Genomic DNA, 18,118 nt, shown 5'->3' on the forward strand with positions numbered 1-18,118 from the left:
CTGAATTCATCCTCTAGTCTCAACTCACATTTCTAAATACATCACAGTTCCTTACAAAAAAATGCTTAGTGGACGATTCACCTTTGTGCACACCCATTGGGGAGGAGCAAAGAGTCAAACACTGCAGGCAGGAAGTCTGAATGGGCTGTTGGATGCTCCACGGGGCTCCTTGCCTTTCAGCTCTCCTCCAAAAAGCAGATGTTTAATGGTTTTTTCATGTGTAAAAGCATGCACAGCTTAAACAAGTGGGTATAGATTGACTATAGTTACAGTGGAAGGCTCTAGACCAAATTACGTGTGTGAGAGGAAATCAGACTGGTCCAGTTCTGTTATCCAGGTCTTCGGTTACCCCCCAGGAAAGGATGGTGGAAAGAACCCTGGAAGGTGCTGTGGGGCTAGGGATGTGGGAGGAGGCAAATAGGGGGAGAAAGCTGACTTTGGGCAAGTAAGTCAGTGGACACGGTCCCCAAAGAACATGGTCTGTACCTGGAGCTGTCGCATCTGCTGGAGTTGGAGCCTGAGTTCGGCCACACTGCGTCTCATGTCCAGCAGGCTCATGTGGATGGCCGAGGCGCCAGCAGGTAGGGGCTGGCTGGGGGGTCCCGTGGACTCCAGGGCGCTGAGAGGTTTCCCACCAGGAACATGGGGGGTTCCTATGAGACAAGAGCAGCAAAGTCCCTAAGAACACCACAGAGGAAAGTCTGATAGACATCCCAATACAGACTACTGGTAACTCTAAAAATGCCCAATTCCTTCACTATGAAAAAAATTTTTAATTATGTTGGTCCTCTAAATGGCAAAAATAAGGAAGTGGGTTTAAATAAATTATGGAACATTCCAGCCATATTATAGGCTGCATGTGTAAAAGTCATATTCTAGAATTTAGTGCCCTAGGAAGGCAGATCACAGAGCAGTATGTCCAGCATGATGCCACGTTAAGGAAGCTAGCTGTCTGTCTGTCTACCTATCTGTGTATCTTCTTGAAACACACAGGCTTGCACAGAGAAAAGATTAGATGTACATATAACACAGTGTTAACAGTATCTCCAGCTGGCGGTATGCTATGAGTTTTATATTTTTTATATTACCGCTTTTTGTATTTTTAAATCTGCATCGTGAATATCTATAATTTTATAATAGAGAAAATAATTTTAAGACTCTGGGACTTAACACAGGTTGCCTTTGTTACAAGTCCTGGCAGGAAGCTGTACCCCAAGAACATGCACTGAGTTCTGGGCAGAGATTTGGCTGATCGCCAAGGGGAAATTAATAAGAACTGGGTGCTCTCCTGAATCCCTCTGGGTTTCCAAACCAGAAGATGGAGGACCTCTGCCCATATGTCCTTTAGTGAGAAAATCAAGCATGACGCGAAAATTCTCTAGGAGAGGAATTGACAAAGGCGGCAGAAAGAAACTTTTCCTAAATAGTTTTCTTGCTGTCATAAACTTTGGTTCCTTGAATCCGACTTAAATAAGCCTTGAGTATTTTATAAGTCCATCTGGGAAGGGCCTGATGTGACAAGTTTGCTTTAAAAATGACTCAAAAAGGACCCCAAGAAGCACTTCTAGGACCAGCAAGGTGGAGAACACAAAAGGAGCTGTGAATGCCTTTTTAGGACAATGTAATTCTATGGAATAGGCCTCCAGAGTAGAATCCACATTACACATACACAAACACACACACGCACACACACGCTTCTGAAGGGGCTGTTCCTGTAAAGGACAAAGTGGAAGCTTTGCAACAGGCCAGGCTGGTCCTGCACGACACAACCCTGTCGCTGCTTTGCATATCCTGGAGTGGTGACAGTGCAGCGGGCTCTCTTTCCATCTTGGCCCAACATCCATTGGATCCTTTCCTTCCCTGGCACACACAGCCCTGCAAACCTCACAGAGCTGCGGCTATGGGATGTAGGTGGAAGGCCAGGGAGCAAGGGTGTGCCGCACAATTGTCCTCTTACTTGCTTGGCCTCAGCAACTCGAACAGAGAGCTGATGGCACATGTGGTTCCTCATCTTTAGAGAACCAGTCTCCCAGCCTCCCCATGGCCCTCTTGGGGAAGTCAGGCGAGCCAATGAGAAAGCATTTGAAGGATTTCCAAAAGAATCCCTGCAGAGCAGACAGTGAGCTTTTTATTTTTATGAGCTTAACTGACCACTCCCATCAGCACCAGTCATGGCTCTGACCAACTTTTGCCTGTTCCTCCCCAAATCAGTCACCCTCAAAGGAGCAAGATAGCCATCTCTGCAATTGTTCAAAAGAATAGTCTCCAACTGTAAAGGTCCTCAGTGGAAGGACACCAAGTGACATTTCCAGTAACAGCAGCATGTCAGAGCTGACACAGCATCTTCAAGATCAAATATTCTGAGGGTGATCATAATAAATTGGAAGTTTTTCTTTTAGAATTGGTCAAGTTACTTTATCATCACTTGATATCCATAGGCAAAGGCGCATGTGTACATGCATGCAGACACACATACACACACACACACATACGCAAATCCATACTCATGCCATACACCACCATTTGTACAACAAATGATACACTGTCGGGGTCTCTCTCCAACAAAAATGACTCTGCACTAGCTAGCTTCTCCTATTTGGTAATAAGAGCTATTTTGCTAATTCTTCAGCCAAATGAAGGCCCATAATCCTTCTGCATCCCTTCTTCTCCTTACACATTCTGAGGGCACCAGTGTACCTCACCAATCCCTTGTATGGAGGAGAGGCTTGAGTCTCCACACCATCTGTTAGAGTCAAATGCTGATAAGTGACTTGAAAAACACCTTTCACAATCAAATTTCTTTCTGGAATCTACACCCATCAATCTGGTTTCTAACACCATCCATCATTCACTGAAATGGCTCTTTAAGGTGGCCAGTGATCAGTTGTCAACCCAATGGAGGCTGGACTGACATGACTCCTCGATTGACGTTGGGTTTTGTCACTCACTTCTTTTCTTCTCAATCACTTTGAAACTTTCCTCTCTCTCATCTTCTCCCCTCTCTGCAGCTCCATCTTGGTCAGTCTCTTTTCTGATTTCTTCCTCGGTCAACCTTTTAAACAAACCCTAGCCTGCTCTGTTCTGGGCCTGCTTCTCTTCTCGCTGGACATGCTTTCCAAGGAGGCCACTTCCACGACCACCACCTGCCAAGGTCTCTCACATCTTTGTCTCCAGCGTACAGTAATCTTCAGCTCCACACAGCAACATCTTCACATCGTTACTGGACTCTTCTACAAGCAGGCCCAATTCATTATTTCTGCTCATCTTCCTCAAACCTCTAACTCTATAGGCCTAATTTTAGCCAGTGACACTATTATTCACTCAATTTAAACCAGAAACCAGGAAATCATTCTCAGTATCTACATCCTAGAAGTGCGACCTTGGTAAGTGCCTTAACCTCTCTCACCATCTTAGCTTCCTCATCTGTAAAATGGATATAAGGGTTATTGTGTGGCATAATGGAATTAACACAAGTAAACTGCTTAGCCCACTGTCTGGCACAGAGGGATCCCTTCATTGTGGTTAGCTGTGATTATTAGTTCTCTGAGCAGAGTGGGCAGGAGGTGCCTCTGCCAGCTTCTCTCCTCACCTGGAGTGTCAGCAGGTGCAGAAGGCTGGGGGTGGCAACAGCGACAGGCTGAGACCTACAAGCAGGTGCCCTGAAGTCCATGGGTGGAGCTGGATCTGGTGGGCGGGGCCCCGAGTGGTAAATGAGTTCCCCTTCAGATTAGATTCACAGCACCTGGGATCTGCTCTCCACACCCACAAACGGGGAGTCCCATTCTAGTCTAGTAGGAGAGTCAGCGCGCAGTGCCTCTTCAGAACCTCAGGCCTTTCTGTGCACGTCCCCCTCTCCAGGCAAAGGCCTCTCCTTTCTCCTACCAAATCCTCTCTTAGGTAATTTACTTTAGTTGAGCATATCTTAATAAGAATCTTATTAAATGCAAATTTGATGTGAATTTAACGTATCCTGTTGTAACAGAAAGAACATGGGTTTGGGGGTTTGCCAGCCTGGCTATGACTCAACAGCAGTGTGGCTAACACCTTCTTATAGGGTTGTCCATGGTGTGCCTTCAAAATGGGAGGCTCCTTCTGTTCTCCTACATCCACAGTATACCAAATATCCTAAAGTAACAGGAAGTCTGGGTTTTCCTTTTTCATTTACCCTTGGCCAAATGAGCTCCTTCACTTCTAGACAGTTCCATGTACCTGTCTACAGAACAGGGATAATACTTCTCTTGTAGCTCACTTCCTAGGATTCCGGAAGAATTAATATATTTTGCACACCAAATGCAGCTGCCATGGCAACTAAAGCCCTGTGGACCACATCTAGCCCTGACACATTAGCATGAGAAAGACCAAACTCAGTATAGACGTGGGGGAGCAAACACACACGCGTGTTGCTAGTGGCATCGCAAATGGGCTTAGCCTTTCAGAACAGAAAAGTGGAGGCGTTTGGCCAGTGCCACTCAACTGTTCATCCCTTTGGACTTACTGATTCCACTTTGGGAAATAACATCCCATGGAAATTACACCTGCTCCTTCCCCCACGTTCCCATAAGGACATTTACACAATTTTTCAAAACAAAGAAATGAAACAACCCATATATCTTCAAAGGGACTAGGGCACCTTAAAAGAAAAGAAATGACATAAAATGACAGGTGGGTGGATCATGTTGATCTGTGTCACGTGTGTGTGGACATGTGTTCAGTTACCTCACCTGGAACATGGGAATAATGATTGTACCTATCCCATCCCGCATCCCGGGCACACGGAAAATGCTCACTAAATGTTTCTTCTTCTTCTTCTTATGTCACCAGAAGTAAAAAGAAATAAAAGGAGAATACAAAATAGCATGTACCTATTGATTAGAACAATGGTATTGGATACTAACCGTTTCGAGAACAGAACCTAAAGGAATGGAAGGTTTTAGTGCTGAGTAGTTCTTGCCCCTCCCCCAACATTATTGAGCTATGACTGACATATAACACTGTGTAACTCTAAGGTGCACAATGTGTTGACTTGATACACTTCTATACCGCAGCATGAACACCTCCATAGTGTTAGCTAACACAGCCATCATGTCACATAATGACCATTTCTTTTTTGTGGTGAGAATATTTAAGATCTAGCCTCTTGGCAATTTTCAAGTATATAGTTCAGCATTGTTATCTATAACCACAGGGCTGCGCATGAGAACCCCAGAACTTATTCATCTTCTGAACTACAAGTTTGTATTTTTGGATCAACCACTACCCATTTCTCCTGCCTCCAGTCCCTGGCAACCACTCTTCCACTCTGTTTCTGCAAGTTCAGTAGGTTCCTTTTCTTCCCTAAGTTCATAATAAATCAGAAAATAAATGAATGAATGAATATCTCTAAAACAAACTGGCAGTTGCTCTGAAGACAAGTTTAGCAATTTCCATGAAATAATTATCTGGCTGCAGCCAAGGTCACTGCTTGATTTGTAAGGAAACCAACAAATCTCATGAGGACTGGGAATGTTGCAAGAGCCAGCCACGCTGGCTTTACAGCGGAACTGCCCATACTCGGCTGGCGCGGAACCAGGACCCACAGAGGTCTCAACTTAAGTCCCCAATTCTGTCCTCTCTGTCATGCTGCACAACACTCTGTGGCTTCCCCAAATTAAGGGTTTCACCCAACTTGCCACATGCTTCCTGTGTCATTCAGCAGCCCAACACATCCTGGTAACCATTTCTATTTCTACCAACAGGAGGGAAGACCTCATATTCTTAAGAGAGATGCACCTTGAGCCTGCAGGATAAGATGTACATCAAATATACCTGGATGCGAATAAACTCCATGGGGAATACAGTTGGGGCCTCTTTTGGGGGAATGCTGGCACTTAAAAAGCGGGCCCTGGTTCAGGTATGCCTTTTTCTCCCACCTTAATCGCTGGTGGCTCCCTATCGGCTCTCGTCCCTGCTCATCCATGCCCACACTGCAGCTAGGCTGAGGTCCTCCCCAGTGCAGAACCTTCCAATGGCTTCACTTTGCACTTAGAGTAACATCTGAGTTCCCTACCAAGGTATCTGCATGTGCTTCTCCCTCTACCTCGACAGCTCGTCCTTTCCCTCTTCACTTACCTAAGTCCTATTAATACCTCCTTCAGGCCTCTGTTTGTGTCCCTTCCTCAGGGAAGTGCTCTTGGTCTAGGCTAGACCTGTTAGTTAAACATTCTTAACACTCAACGCACATATAATTACTTGTCCCGTATCCATTTTCCTGACAGGACGAGGAGGCAGGCAGCCCCATCTGAATGATGCCCACTGTCCTTGCTCAGTATCAGACACACAAAGATTTGTTGGATGTATGACCATACAAGGGAATAAATGAATGAATAAGTAAATGAATGAAGACTGAAGGGAGAGGACTGAAGGGCTGAGGTCCCTCGAATTAATGACAAATGGGGAATTCCAGCATTAAACAGGGAAGGAGTGGTGGCGCAGGGACTTACCCCAGAAGCCTCTGAAATCGTACCACCTCGGTGACTTAGGAAAGGTTAACACTTCTGGAAACAAGCCAGGGCTAATTAAAGGTAGCCTGCAGGCCTCCTGGAGCTGCGGAGAACACTTACCTGCACTATCTGTGTGGTTCTTACTGGCTGCAGTTTTCATCATTTTCTCGCTGGATAAAAGAAAAAGAGAGTCAGCTGCATAGTTTCCAAGATGCCCTTTTTTGCCCCTTCCATTCACCATTTCTAAGCAATCAGCAGCAGCTAGTGATGATATTAAGCAATGAGGGTATTGCAGCATCAGCACCACGATTGGCCAGGATGGAAAAGGCTTCCCAGGTGTGCATCTGACACTGCAGGTGGAATGCAGCAGAGGAGCACTCACGACTTTCAGATGATGGTGAATGTGGACATGTGTGGATGGTGGTTGCGGGCGCTGCACAGTGGTCCACGAAGCCACATGCACTGGGAAGCCCATTTACCCTTCTTGGGCCAAAGAGTAACCTTCGACCAAGAATTACCAGAAAGAAAAAAACAAACCAACCAACCATGCTTCATAGAGATGTGAATATTTTCAGCCTTGGAATGATTACAAGGAGACGGATTTGAATGAATGATCTTAATGATTAAAGAGAAACAGACTGAATTATTTTTCATTGTTTTGCTTTCTTTTTTTACCTAGACGCATCTTTGCTATTACTTGTAATGGGCCCTTTAAAAAGCGCAGACTGAACAAGGCCAGTTAAACTGGCAATCTGTTTCTCCATGGCTTGCATCCTCTCTCTGGAAAACAAGAAGATTATTTGTTAAATCTATGTTGACTTTCAGACTGGTTTGTCTAGGTGAATGATCACATGAGGGTTATAAAAGATACCACCTATTTCACCCCAACTTGGCTCAGGGAACGTGAAAAGCTTGCAAATCTTCCGTGTGATCATTCAATGATCAGAGTTGAGTTTTAACCCAATGACCTCACTGGAAAGACACCGGACAGACCAGCAGAGCCTCCTGGAAAACTGAAAAACATCTCCCTTGGAAATAAAACTGTTTGCATGTCATGGATTTTGGAGCCTTTCTGCCCTGCTTTCGCTGTTTTACCTCTGGCACCAGCGGTGTCCTAGGCCAGCTGTGGCCTGGTGGCACACCCTTCTAAGCCGGACTCCTCAGCTGGGAGCCTGCTGACTGGCGTTGGTGTAAATGAAGGAGATGTTCTTGTTTTACAGTCCAAGAGCAATTCAAACGAATGTCTCTAAAGACCAAGGAAAAATAAGGTTGAAATCAGTGTTGGACTTGGGGGTGGAGTGTCCTCAATCGAATGTCATAGGAATTTTAACCTCGGGCTTTGACAGGATCAAGCAGGAAAACGAGTATCTCTAATTGGGTCATCTCAAGACGTGAATGAAAAATCCTCCCAATTAGTTACTGTGCACAGATACTTCATCTCTCTGTTCAGGGCTCTCTGTTATGTCGCAACTCATTTGGCTTCTGAAATAGGCTTGCATTTCTGTACCTCAGACAATGGTAGTTTCACAGAACTATGACCATTATTTTCAACACATTATAAAAACACCACCCCAACAAAGTGACCTCTACTGACCAAGTGCAGAGGGCAGCACACATGTCACCATGTAGACATTCAGTTACACTTACTTAGTGGTTAAAAGCAATAATGGGAGAGCGGGGACAACAGTGTGAACAGTGTGGGCACCTGGCCTGCCATTGTCCCCATCAGCAGGAGTCCTAGCATCAGCGTGGGACAGAGAAGTGACCTCACTCTTCACTGCGGGTCTCAGGCCCACAGGCCTCTCGTGGTGTGAGCGATGGTGATTCCTGTGCCACAAACAGCATATTCATACATTGTGGCTTTTGAATACTAGCCCACTACTTTATCTGGTCCCCAATGGAAAAAATCACGGCGGTCTGTTCTTTCACTGGAGAAAAATAACTGGTTAATTTGGCGTAATCGAGAGATCCTATATCTCTATCTTGAACTTCATGGCCATCAAGAGGATTTTCAAGGGTGATGTTGTCCATACACAAGTTTCTGGCCTTGCATTTTGCCTTGGGAATATAAGCCTGAGTGCTGTGTGAAACACTGAGCTTAATTTCACAATGACAAGCTTCTCACTTCAGAATTCCAGGCATTTTCTTTAGTTTAAAATGGATAGTTCTGTCACAATACCGAGTGTCTTGGACGTAAGTCATGCAGTCTGGATAGTTAATGGTTGTAAACCCACTAAGGAAAAAAATCAATTTAAGTATTAATAGTATGATCTCTTTGTTCTAATGGCATGGGAAGAAGAAATCTCAAACAGTGAGAGTGGAAGTGCTTCTCCACAGAGGCGTTCCCTGGCAAAGCAGCAAATGCTAAACCTCTGAGCTTCGAGCATTTTCTGTCACACCTGTGCTCTTGGCTTCCTCTCTGCCATCAGTGAATGTGCCAAAGAGAAAATTAGTAAGACATTCCAATCAAGAAAACAGGTTAGTAAACACACAACAGAAATCCTAAGTTCATCAGACCCGAGTTGCAATGGTGTCTCAGAACGTTGGGGTGGTGGTTGATCATATACCTGCCATGTGGGAAACACAGATCCACACAAATAGGCTCTTGAGAAATGAGTGACTTCCGAGGGGACCTGCTGGTACCCCGTGAAAGTTGTCCAGTGTCCCTATTCTTCCCCATAATGCTGGAAGTCAAACTCATGACCCTAGGAGTGGAGGTGCATTCAGAGCTACCTCCAGCTGTACTAGTTTTCTGCTCTTATTCAATCCCAGGCAAATGTGAAGGCTTTCTTTAAAAAAAAAAATAAGCGCCATGACATTTTTAGGGTCTAGACAGCTTTGGTTAGGAAGTGGCTTAAGGGATCTTGTGAAGCTGGAGTATGGGATAAGAAGGTGTGGTGACAACTGAAGTCCACACAGAAAACAGTAATATTAAGAAATGTAAGAAATCGATACATCTACGGCTGCAGAGGAAATGAGAATCTGATGGGAAAGAAGTGGCAGAAGGAGTGCCAGCATTGGTTCTAGGCACAATCCTGATTAGGACCAAAGCAGCGTTCTTTCTGGGCCCTCTCTGGTCCACAGCTTTCATCAGTTGGTCTACCAAAGGACAGCAGTAGAATTAAAAACCGAAACTAAGCACCTGCATCATCCCAGATTCAGGACATTGATCTTCAGCTGACTCATCTCCAAGGTTAGAACTGCAGAGTGTCACAGCACAGGTTGAGTCATCTCCACACTGGCATCCAGAGGGTTTCATATGAGTCTTTGGCATTTTCCTTGGCTCAGTGGGTACTTGGCTTCCCCCAGACAACGGTTTTAGGATGCAGAGAAAGACCATCCCCAAATAGCATCGCATTCTCCTTACTCCTCGAGATGGTGTTGACATAGTTGCAGAGCTGCCTGGGATGAGAGTTTGGATGCTTTGTGGCCAAACCTTATATTCTATCCAGGTGTCCACACTGTACCTGTGAGGATGGGACTGAATGCCCCTGGGTGGCCTCCTCTGGGCTATATCACCATAGCCCAGGCCACCAGGAAGGAGACATGATCTGTTAGAGCCTTGAAAGTTCAGAACATTTGAGCTTGACGGTCAAGGGGGAGCCATTCTCTCCCACTGCCCAGGAAACAGCAGGGCCCGAGTGTGGCTGGGGCAGCAGCACACGCCACAATGACGGCACACGCGTGTCCCACCATCTCGGCCAAAACCGCTTTACAAAAATAGAACTCTTTTGACACATGGTAATGAAAAAACTTTTCCCCTCCTATTTAATCATCAAAGTGTTTCTGGTTTCAGGATTCATTTGAGGGAGATTATCTGATTTATAAATTCATAAATAAGATTGTCTGTCCATTTCATGGTTGGTAATCTGGAAACAATTTTATGATTTAACTAAATTACAGCAACTGGAAACTTATGCAGCCTTCTCCCATGATGAAATGCTATGAAGCATGTTTTAATGTAGCGGGGAAGAAAGAGAAATGCAGTGAAAGAGGAGACATTAAATACGACCCTGTCATTTTATTGCAGAGGCAATTTTGTATGATAATCGTTAGAATATTAAAGATGCTTAAGCTAATTCGTGCCAATATCGTTTGGTTTAAGGTATTATAGGACTGGTATAATTACCGTTGAAAAGATGGTTTAAAAGTGATTTCATAAGCCATTTTATATCATTCCATAAACCATATTTATGTGATTAGTAGGTATGGTTAACTAGTCATTTAGTGCCATAACTCAGCCTGGCTGAATGAATCTTCTTGGGGCCCAAGCATAATATTAATAAAAAATTCTAGTCCAATCCAGGGAAAGTGCTGATCCCAGAATTTGAATTCCTGCTGCTACAACCAGCATTCCTGGGTCTGTCTGTGAAGATGAAGCCAGACCCAGACTGCTCGTGGCCTCCTCTCTCTGTCTTCAGAGTCCAGGGAAGGAAAAAAGTCCGCATTAGCAGGATGTGTTTTAGCCAGTAACTCCATTGACAGAACTTTCCGATGCCAGTTTTCACCTTCAACAGTTTTTGACTGGGGACTTGCCTTTGTACTGACCGAGGCCTCATTAAGCCTGAATTAAGTCCTTACCATTGTATATCTAAGTAAATTAATGGCTATTAAAAAACAAGTCAGTGCCATTAACAAGTACGAGACTGGTAATTCCCCTATAATGAATCCCTAAGGATATGTTTTTAAATATCCAAAAGGAATGCTGAGGAGCTGGCGGAAACCAGCCAGCCGAGCTGTTGTGACTAGCCCCTAGTCAGAGGCATTCACTTTTCTAACCAGTTTCTAACTGTGACATCTAGTGGTGCTGGACAGTCAGTAACAACTATGGTAACCAGGGCTGGCATTCAGAGACTACTTACTAGGTGGCGGATCAACTCACTTCTAGTTCTAATATTTTGTGATCTTTTTTTGGTTCTTGCTCATTGCCTGTCATCTCTCTCCCACCCAGAAAGTGAGACCACAATGAGTCATCAACAAATACCTTTGAGCACTTAATATGTATTAGGAGCTATGCAAGCTGCTGTGGACACAGCAGTGAATAAAGTATCATTGTTCTTAAGCAGCACCTGCCTTTCACAAAATCAGCTTTTTGGGGGAGGGAGAAATCTAAGTGAGCTAAACCCCTTAGTCTTGGCAGTGCCAAAGGCATTTTCCAGAATTGAATAGTGAACATGTTTAAAGCTATGCCCTTGTTTGCTCATGGCTTGATTCTCTGGTATGAGGAAAAAGACCAAAGTAATTGAAGACACTGTTTTCAGATGAGTTCAACAGAACACTGGAATTCAAATGATCTGAATTTGTGGTATAGCTTCAAAAAGGATTCTGAGCAATCAACTTTCTTTTTCTGCCCAATGTTAACCTTTTGATGAAAGAGTTGTATAACTAAAGACATTCTTCCTAAAATTCCCAATGAATTTACCTTCTCATTGAGGCATCTAGATTTACCGAGGAGATACTGATGGAGTTGGTGGTAAGTGCAACGGGGCCACCAATGATACATCCCTCTAAATTTTTCGTGTGCATTAATACCGTCCTGCTACCATCGCATGCCCCTTAGGGTAATGTCCATGTCCTGCACTTTTTCTTGCATTCTCAGTCCTTAGGTGAGGACTGGGCACACAGAGGGTCATGAAGAAATATTATTTATAACCTTGACCTTGAAGACTGCTATTCCTCCCCACCCCCGCCCTCTGCTCATGGAGAAGGAAGACTGGGCATGTTCAATGTTCCCTGTTGCCACTTCAATCCATCATCTGTCAACCTCCCTGCTTCTGAATTCTGAATTACTCATCCATAAATTCCCTATCAGCATCCAGGAAATTCCCTGACATCCTTAGATGACTTCGGTATGGGAAGCTGGCCTCCTGGCTGTCACACCCCAGTCCATCATCTTTTGTAGCTTCAACATCTGTGCTGATAACCTTTTCAAAAGCTGGCATTATAGATCCTCAGTGTCTTCTTCAGACATACTCTGGAGTCTTACTGGGTAGGGTTTTACTGTCTAGATCTGAAACTCCAGAATCCCCTGTAAGTATAGCGGTCTTTGGTTGTCTTCAGTTCCCTTCTTTACACAAACCAGCTCTTTACCTGCCTCCTCACAACCTTCATCTCCAACCATCAATACTGTCTGGAAATTCCTTTTAATTTTCCTCCTCCGCACGTGTGTGGAACCCACACACTCTCTTCACTGTCCTGAGTGGATTCTCTTGCTTCTGGCCTCTTTCTTGGCCTTGCCGTTCCTATGTTGGACTGACTTTGCCTTCTGACTGACTGAGCAGGGGAATACATGAGAAGAATCGGCCCCTTTGTGTCCCTTCTATTTCCTCATATATCACTTCTTTTTGGTGATGCTTCAAGGAGAAGAGTGTGGAATTCTCTCTTCAGGCAACCAGGTTTTCTCCAAATTAGGAACAGACAATGACCAAAGCGAAGGTGTTCATCTGGAATGCTCTCGTTGTACTTACAATCCATGAAGATATACACATTTAATGACACCCATAAAGAAATGGGTAAAAATGGAGCCCCATTTACAAGGATCTGGGGGGAAAAAAAGCTATTTCTAATCTTTCTTCATAAATTCACCAAAGGCATTGAGAGAATGAGAGCTTATGGGATGTGAAGAGAGAATGCTGTGGCAATGATGGTATTCCCTGTAATAAATAGTTCTTCACTTATTAGTGACTAATGCTGGTCCCCTAAATGCCTCAGCTGACATTTGATTACCAACACCTTCAATTCAAATCAACAATCGCTACTGAGTGTGAACGATGAGATAGGACTGGGGGTAAGTGATGCCAAGGTCTTTCTTCTTGACTCCAGACTTCAGATGACCTAGCTTGGGCGGGCACAGCTGGTTGGATTCTGCAGGATGCATGTCTTCTTAGGGATCAAGTGCTCCTGGATGATGAGACACAGCAGTCAGTTGGGAAGAGCAACTCCTCTGAAGAGGAGACTGTGAATGAAGCCAAAAAGAATGGTAGGATTTAGCCAGAGGGGGAAGGGGAAGGAGAGTAGAACAGACTGTTCTAAGGAGAGTTCCAGGCAAGGGCAGAAGCATTAGACTAAATAAAATTTAATGGAAGCAAACACACTGCACCGGGAATTAACGTAGATTTGTGCCCTGACTCCGTCACTTACAGCCATGTGACCATTCTTTCACCCATCAATTCAACAGGCATTATTGAGCACCTACGATATACTCTCGGCACTGGGGATACAGAAGTGAACAAACAGATAAAAACTTTTGTCCATGTGGAGGTTATGTTCTACTGACAATAAACAAAATGAATAACTGATCTCAGACATTAATGATATGAAGGAGAAAAACAAAGCCCAGAGCGGGGATAGAGGGGATTTGACATTTTAGATAGGGACCAGAGAGGACCTCACTGAGAAAGTGACGTTTGAATAAAGACCTAAAGGAAGTGAGGCAGCAAGCCATGAGTATTTTATCCAGGGAAGGAACATTCCAGGCCACGGGAGGAGCAGATGCACACACCCAAGACTGGAACATGCTGGCTGGGAGGAGCAGCTGGGAGGCCAGTGTGCCTGGAGCAGAGTAAGTGAAGGGAGGGTAGTAGGAGATGATGTCAGAAAGGTAGCAGAGGGTCGACCTTGTCAGGGCTTAAAGGGGATCATATAACTTAATCTTCCACACCAGGATACTTTTGAAAGTCAAAGGGAGCTATTGATTATTGCAGAAGAACACAGGGATAAACTGGAACTGTGCCCGTCCAACTGGGAAGTGTGTTCTCCCTACCTGCAGGTCATTTTAAGGACTCTGGCTTTGACTCCGAATGTGATCGGAGCCATCGTGGAGGTCTGAGCCGAGGAGGGATGGGAAAGGACTTGCATTTTAACAGGCTCACTCTGGTTTCTCTGCTGCGAGCAGACAGAAGGTGGGCAGGGACAGGTGGGGAGACCAGGTAGGAGGCCGTCGGAGCAGATCAGGTGAGAGTGGTGGTGGCTTGGAGCAGAGTGGCAGCGAGAGGCCGAGAGCAACAGCTGGAGTCAGGGGAGCTTCAGATACAGATCTGACCGCGTCCTCTGGTTGTCCAAATGTGGAGTATGAGAGACAGCCATCAAGACAACGCCAAGGCCTTTGACCTAGTAATGGATGAATGACATTTTCATCCTTGAGATGGAAAGACAGGAGTTCATTTTTGGATGTCCTGAGTTGGGGTTGAGCAATGGACCTCCAAGGGGAGATCAATCTGCACCCAAAAATCACCGAATGCCCCTGAGCCTCAGTTTCCCCAACCGTCAAACCAGGATAACAACTTCCTTCCCTGTCTCTCAGGGTTGTCATTCTACAGAGACGTAGAAAATGAGGGCAAAGGAGAGAAGGTATGTGCAAGCACATTATAACTGCAAAGCATATGGATGCGCAAGGCTTCCTTGTACCCCTTCAACTTCATTCATTCAGCAAATGTTTTTCTGGCAGCAACTGTGCGCCAGGCACAGTTCCAGGTGCTGGGACTACAGCAGTGAATAAAACCAAGGGCTTGTGGAATTTACATTTTAGAGGGTAAGGATAATGGTACAGCAAACTAAATAAGTAGACAAATATAAGTATATAAGTATATATAAGTATACACATGAACACATATATATTCAGATACATTTCTAAAATTTACTTAATTATACCATTTTGTGTGTGTGTGTGAGTGTGTGTGTGTGTGTAAGTGTTGCAACTTCCAGTACAATGGTGGGAAAAGGGCTCTCTGAGCTGATGGCGTTTGAGTGAAACTCCAATGTTGGCGAGGAGCCAGTCAGGTGGACATGTGCTAGAAGGGTGCATGAAGCTGAGGAAGAGACAATGCAGAGTCCCAACAAATTCAAACACAGGAAACCAGTGCTGGAGGAGTTCTTGCCAGGCAGTGTAAGAGGCTGAATGAACTCTTGGCCCGCAGAGGAAACAGGGCCTCCTCGGGCTCCCACCCTTTGTTAAATAGAGGTGCTCATTCTTTTACACCCAACACTCAACAAACACCATTTCTGAAATCCTGCCACATAGAATTCTAGAATCATATAATTTTCTAGTTGAAGGGAACTTCCTTAGTCCCCACAGCATTCTTTTCTGGTTCCGTGATCTTGACTGAAGCCAAAAAAGGCACGACAGGCCTGGCAGGTCGGGCAAAGCTCAGCCACACCCAGGCCTGTGCTCCAATGTGCACGGTCATTGATTTCCAAGGTTCCAACAGCGTTCTGCCCAGCACAGCAGCTGTCCTTGGCAATGCTCCAGGGAGCCTTTACTCGATTTCACAACTTACTTTCCGGGCAGGCTGTTCTGCCCAGAATACTGTCCCAAGTCAGGCCTGAGGACACACAGTCTCTCAGATCCAAATGGCCAGATCCAACAGCCTTGCTCTTTCTGTAAGGGGCTATGGCTTCATGCTTTTATGTCAAAAAGACTCTTATTGATAGAGAACTCTCCAGTTCACAAAGTGATTTTACACCCATTTTCACTTAAACTGCATACACCTCTTAAGAGGTGGTGGTTACCATCCACTCTGACAGCAAAGGACACTGAAGCTTAGCGAGGCCTAAGGGAGCACACCTACGTCTCCTGCAGACCCTCAGCCCACATGGCTTTGAGTGGCCTCCCATGGTGACTCATGTCTGGGGTGAGGCCCTCCACTTCCCGGTGACGACAGCTTTCACTCCCCAGGGCAAGCCCACACCCTGCTCTAATAAACCACTTACTTTGCATTTTCTTTCTTGTCCCTGAGGGTAATTTTTACTATTCATGCTCTGGAAGTGACATCTCAGTTTTTGCACAGGTACGAACCAGTATGAATAGCCGTTCATTCAGGTTCCGACTACCTGAATGCAGGGCCTGTAATTTACCTTCCAACAAGAGACGGTGTCAGAGGCTACAGAGAGACGGTCTCTTGAGTGGTCCTAAGGGAGCCCTGGAAAGAAGCTCCCCACTCCCATCTGCTTTTGATTTGTAAAATCTTAGGGTGGACTCGAAAGCTGGTGACTTACGAAAAAGAAAGAAGACATTTCCTATACTTGGCCTTTTTTGCGTGCTTCTTTTTAAATTTTGTCTTCTTAGATAACCATGCTTGTTGGAAGACAGAGGGATGCACTATAAAAACAAAAAAATGCTGCGACAGCGCAGTGGTGAAAACACCATTTGACTAGAGAAGGTCCCGTCATTGGAGCTTAGGGAAGTCTCCTGTATGTTTCTCCTGGAAAGTCGGCTATGAAGACAGCGGTCTCTAAGATCCATTTAGCTCTGAAGATGGCCAAGGAGGGAGAGTAGGTATTTACTGGTAATACCAGCCGGCCCTACATGAGTGTTGTGGGCAATACAGACTTTTTCAGACTTGCAATTTTTGAAACTTCAGATTCATGCTTAGACCTGGCTATATACTGGAATTAGTTCATTTATGAAAAATAAAGTCCAAAATCAAATAAGGACAAGTGTACTCTTTGTGCTCTCCACCAGACACAAGGACAGCTAACTACAAAAGATGTTAAAATGAGGCCTGGACATCACGAGAGCCCAGGTTATCCAGCTGCTGGACTGTCAGGCCACTTAGACGAGCCCCATTTTCGGGTTGGGTGGCAGCCACACTGACTCTGCATTGCGTTGATCTGGCCACGTTTCGGGGAGGCCTGCACCTAAGCATTTACTCCTTTTCTCTTTAATGAAGGAGGTTCTAGTCGTCAAGGAAAGGGGATTATCTGAATCTCACAGTATCAAGGTGACTCTGGCTTAGCTTCTGGTTTTAGACCTAAGGCATCTGATTGACAGCACCTCATGAATATTCAAAGGTCATCCAGGGGTGCATTTTAATTTCACCTAATTAGTGACAGATGATGGCTCTCCCTTTTGAGAAATTGGTTTGTTTAAAGCAACACAGACCTCGTGACAGTCATGCTACTGGTATTTTTGATAGAATATCCCTTGTGTAAGACTAGGCCTATCTTCACACATTTGTCAGTTGGTGAAGTATCTTGTTTATCAGTCAGCTCTTGCCTGAACTCAGCAGCTGAAGGAATGACTAGCAAATATACTTAACCATGATGTTATATTCCCACGAATAAAGTAATAATTTAATTTACCAGCACTTATTTGACTTCTAAGACTGGCAAAACATCATATCCAGATGTCATTTTTATAGGCATCAGAATGGTAGAAATATAGCAAATTTTGGATAAAGGTCAGTCTGTCTCTCCAAATGATATCCATTCATTCCCTTAAGTATATCCCTTAAATTCTAGTCCATTTTGACATTCTCATGAAAGCTCCCAGACCAGCATAAGTTCGGAAAAGTTCTGAATTCATAGCAATTACTGTCTGTAATCACTTCTTTAGAATTAATTGTGTACAAGCAGTTCCCAAATTATGATAGGCTTGTAATTGAAAAGTTTACTTGTACTTTCATTGTTTAGAACTTGGAATAAACGGTGGCTGGATTTCCAGCTGGCCCACGGAAGGCTCTTTACCCTATAATGTATTATTAGTCCTATCATTGTTCTCCATTGTTTTTGAGGAAAACGTGCCCTGACTTTCCAGCTGGACTTGGAGATGTCGGGAACACATCTCCCCATGGAGCTCCAGCCTCAGGGAGGGGCACTCTACCCCTTAGGGACTTGGCATGGCCGCCTCCTTTCTCTCTGCT

The 18,118-nt window shown here is 44.8% G+C and overlaps 1 protein-coding gene across 50 annotated transcripts in view; it reads right to left on the bottom strand.

The window, feature by feature from the left end:
- Positions 1-18,118, bottom strand: part of KIAA1217 — a 711,513-nt gene that overhangs the window by 39,859 nt on the left and 653,536 nt on the right. For 32 of the 50 annotated variants that reach the window (XM_070254925.1, XM_070254899.1, XM_070254896.1 and 29 more), the window contains 3 exons: positions 7,155-7,259; positions 6,600-6,649; positions 487-653 (listed from right to left, as the gene is read on the bottom strand). In XM_070254925.1, coding sequence (XP_070111026.1) covers positions 487-653; positions 6,600-6,649; positions 7,155-7,259 — 322 coding nt within the window. The remainder of the gene's footprint in view (positions 1-486; positions 654-6,599; positions 6,650-7,154; positions 7,260-18,118) is intronic. The other 18 variants (XM_070254923.1, XM_014737048.3, XM_014737056.3 and 15 more) reach the window with 1 other exon arrangement.

Source organism: Equus caballus, chromosome 29 (genome assembly GCF_041296265.1).
Source record: "Equus caballus isolate H_3958 breed thoroughbred chromosome 29, TB-T2T, whole genome shotgun sequence".
In the NCBI taxonomy this organism is placed as follows: Eukaryota; Metazoa; Chordata; class Mammalia; order Perissodactyla; family Equidae; genus Equus; species Equus caballus.